This window comes from Pygocentrus nattereri, chromosome 3 (genome assembly GCF_015220715.1).
Source record: "Pygocentrus nattereri isolate fPygNat1 chromosome 3, fPygNat1.pri, whole genome shotgun sequence".
Taxonomy (NCBI): Eukaryota; Metazoa; Chordata; class Actinopteri; order Characiformes; family Serrasalmidae; genus Pygocentrus; species Pygocentrus nattereri.
This window is the reverse complement of record NC_051213.1, coordinates 50662169-50664668: the sequence shown is the minus strand read 5'-3', so window position 1 is coordinate 50664668 and position 2500 is coordinate 50662169. Positions and strand designations below refer to the sequence as shown.

The 2500-nt window shown below is 40.8% G+C and overlaps 1 protein-coding gene across 4 annotated transcripts in view; it reads left to right on the top strand.

The window, feature by feature from the left end:
- nbeal2 (neurobeachin-like 2) overlaps positions 1 to 2500 on the top strand; it is a 120677-nt gene that overhangs the window by 37813 nt on the left and 80364 nt on the right. For all 4 annotated transcript variants that reach the window (XM_037537130.1, XM_037537128.1, XM_037537127.1 and 1 more), the window contains exons 3-4: positions 1583 to 1744; positions 2475 to 2500. The exon at positions 2475 to 2500 is cut by the window's right edge and continues 56 nt beyond it. In XM_037537130.1, coding sequence (XP_037393027.1) covers positions 1583 to 1744; positions 2475 to 2500 — 188 coding nt within the window. The remainder of the gene's footprint in view (positions 1 to 1582; positions 1745 to 2474) is intronic.

Below are 2500 nucleotides of genomic sequence, written 5' to 3'. Positions count from 1 at the left end.
CAGCTCGGACTGCCATATTCATATTCACTCTCCAATATGAATTATTCACTATTTTCTATGAATAAATTAGTTTCTGCTATGAATCTAGTATCTAGTGTCCACTACAGAGTAGCACCTACTCTGAACTCTCAGTGTTTTCTGTGAATTATTAACCAGCTGCTGTATTATATTTGTATTATTCAGTATATACTAAAAATATTTAGCAATTTTCAGTAACTACTATAAATTATTCAATGTTTTCGTGTGATGCTGCACTGCTGCTCGTATTAAAGGGGCTGATTTGTGATATTTTCATGTCTTTGCACCGTCAGGGGTTGGTAGAGTAACTGTGTCTCACTGGCTGGTTCAGTATCTCTCTGTCTGAATTGATCTGTCTGATCATCGTCTTCATTAGTTATGGATTTATGGACCTATGTACCTATCAAGACGTATTAATAATTAATACCAATAGCTATCTATGTATCTGTATAGTTATTTATCTAACTGTAAATTCAAATGAAAGTGGCCTGAGAATGTTTTAATCCTGTTGATGCTCTCCTGCTAAATGCAAATCTAAACAATACCATTATTATTATTATTATTATTATTATTATTATTATTATTATTATTATTATTATTAGAGTTCGTTTGAGTTGTTCACATTGTGTGACAATTTCATGATAAATTGGCCAATAGAAATGCTCCAAAATCACCTGGAATGAAACCTTGTTACTGTAAATTACATTAGAATGTATTTTATTTATATATATATATATATATATATATATATATAGATATACACTCACCGGCCACTTTATTAGGTACTGTTCAGACACTTGTTAACACAAATAGCTAATCAGCCAATCACGCGGCCGCAGCTCACTGCATTTAGGCCTGTAGAGGTGGTCAAGACGACTTGCTGAAGTGCAGACCGAGCATCAGAACGGGGAAGAAAGGGGATTTAAGGGGCTTTGAACGTGGCGTGGTTGTTGGTGCCAGACGGGCTGGTCTGAGTATTTCAGAAACTGCTGATCTACTGGGATTTTCACACTCAACCATCTCTAGGGTTTACAGAGAACGGTCCGAAAAAGAGGAAACATCCAGTGAGCGGTCAGTTGTGTGGACGAAAATACCTTGTTGATGTGAAAGGTCAGAGGAGAACGGACAGACTGGTTCCAGATGATAGAAAGACAACAGGAACTCAAATAACCAACCAGAATCTCTGAGGAACGTTTCCAACACCTTGTTGAAAGTCTGTCATGAAGAATTAAGACAGTTCTGAAGGCAAAAGGGGGTCCAGCCTTTTACTAGCAGGGTACCTAATAAAGTGGCTGGTGAGTGTGTATGTGTGTGCGCGCGTGTGTGTATGTTTGTGTGTGTTTGTGTGTGTGTGTGTGTGTGTGTGTGTGTGTGTGTGTGTGTGTGTGTCCAAACTCCAAAGTAGTCATTTTTACAGTAGAAGGAAAAAATTCTGGTTCCATTGACTTCCATTAAAAGTGAAGTAGGTTTTTTCCTCCTCCATTCCAACAACAGTGATATGTGTGGGTATGTATGTACATTGATATGGCCTCTCTAATATTTCTCTCTCTCTCTCTCTGTCCAGTCTGGAGGACCATAATACGGAGGTGCCCCTGCTGCCCCGGGAAACGCTGGTGTTCCTCAGCACTCAGCTCTGGCACAGCGTCCTCCATCTGTCCGGCCAGAACCAGAACAACACCGCCCCACACCCACTGCTGCTCATCAAATTCTTCATCATCATCTGCAGGCAAGGAACCGTCAAAGATCATACGGACCACCTGCCGTCAAATCTCTGACCTCACAACCTGTCAGTTACAGTACAGCCCTTTAGAAGACGATCCATCATAAAGCCCCGGAAATCTCACCATCATCACCAATTATTTAAAAATATGATGGTCAGGTGTCCACATACTTTTGGCCATACAACGCATGTCACATATCTGCCTATATGAGACAAATAAAAGTTTGATATATAAGAGAAATCCATATATGATAATGTACATATACAGTAGCATGTCGCTGTTGTCAAAACAAAACCTCGTATCTCCAAAACGGTCACTTTACAGGAGAAGGGAAAAACCTACTTTACTGTTAATGTAAGTCTATGGAACCAGACGTCTCTCCAAGCAAATCTGGGTCATTTCTGTTGGTCCTTTTGTCATGAAATTTATGCACAATATATAGCACCACAGGCGTTTTCAACTTATGGAGATACGAGGTTTTGTTCCGACGGCTGCGATGTATCATATTCTGCTTGTGGATTTTATGTGAAACTTTTGGCTCCACAGTTTTTCTTTGGACGATGACGGACAGTAAAAACTCTGAGTAGTAGGTTCCACTCTAACGCGCCGCTGGCTGCCGTCCTGCTGTCCTCACCCCCATGGGCTTTGTGCTCAGGTCTGGTTTGTCCGGCGTAGTGGCGCCATGGGTGGATTCAGGGTTCTAGTGTTCTTGACTGACTGTGAATAAACTTGCAGGAACATGGAGAATATCGACCCAGAAA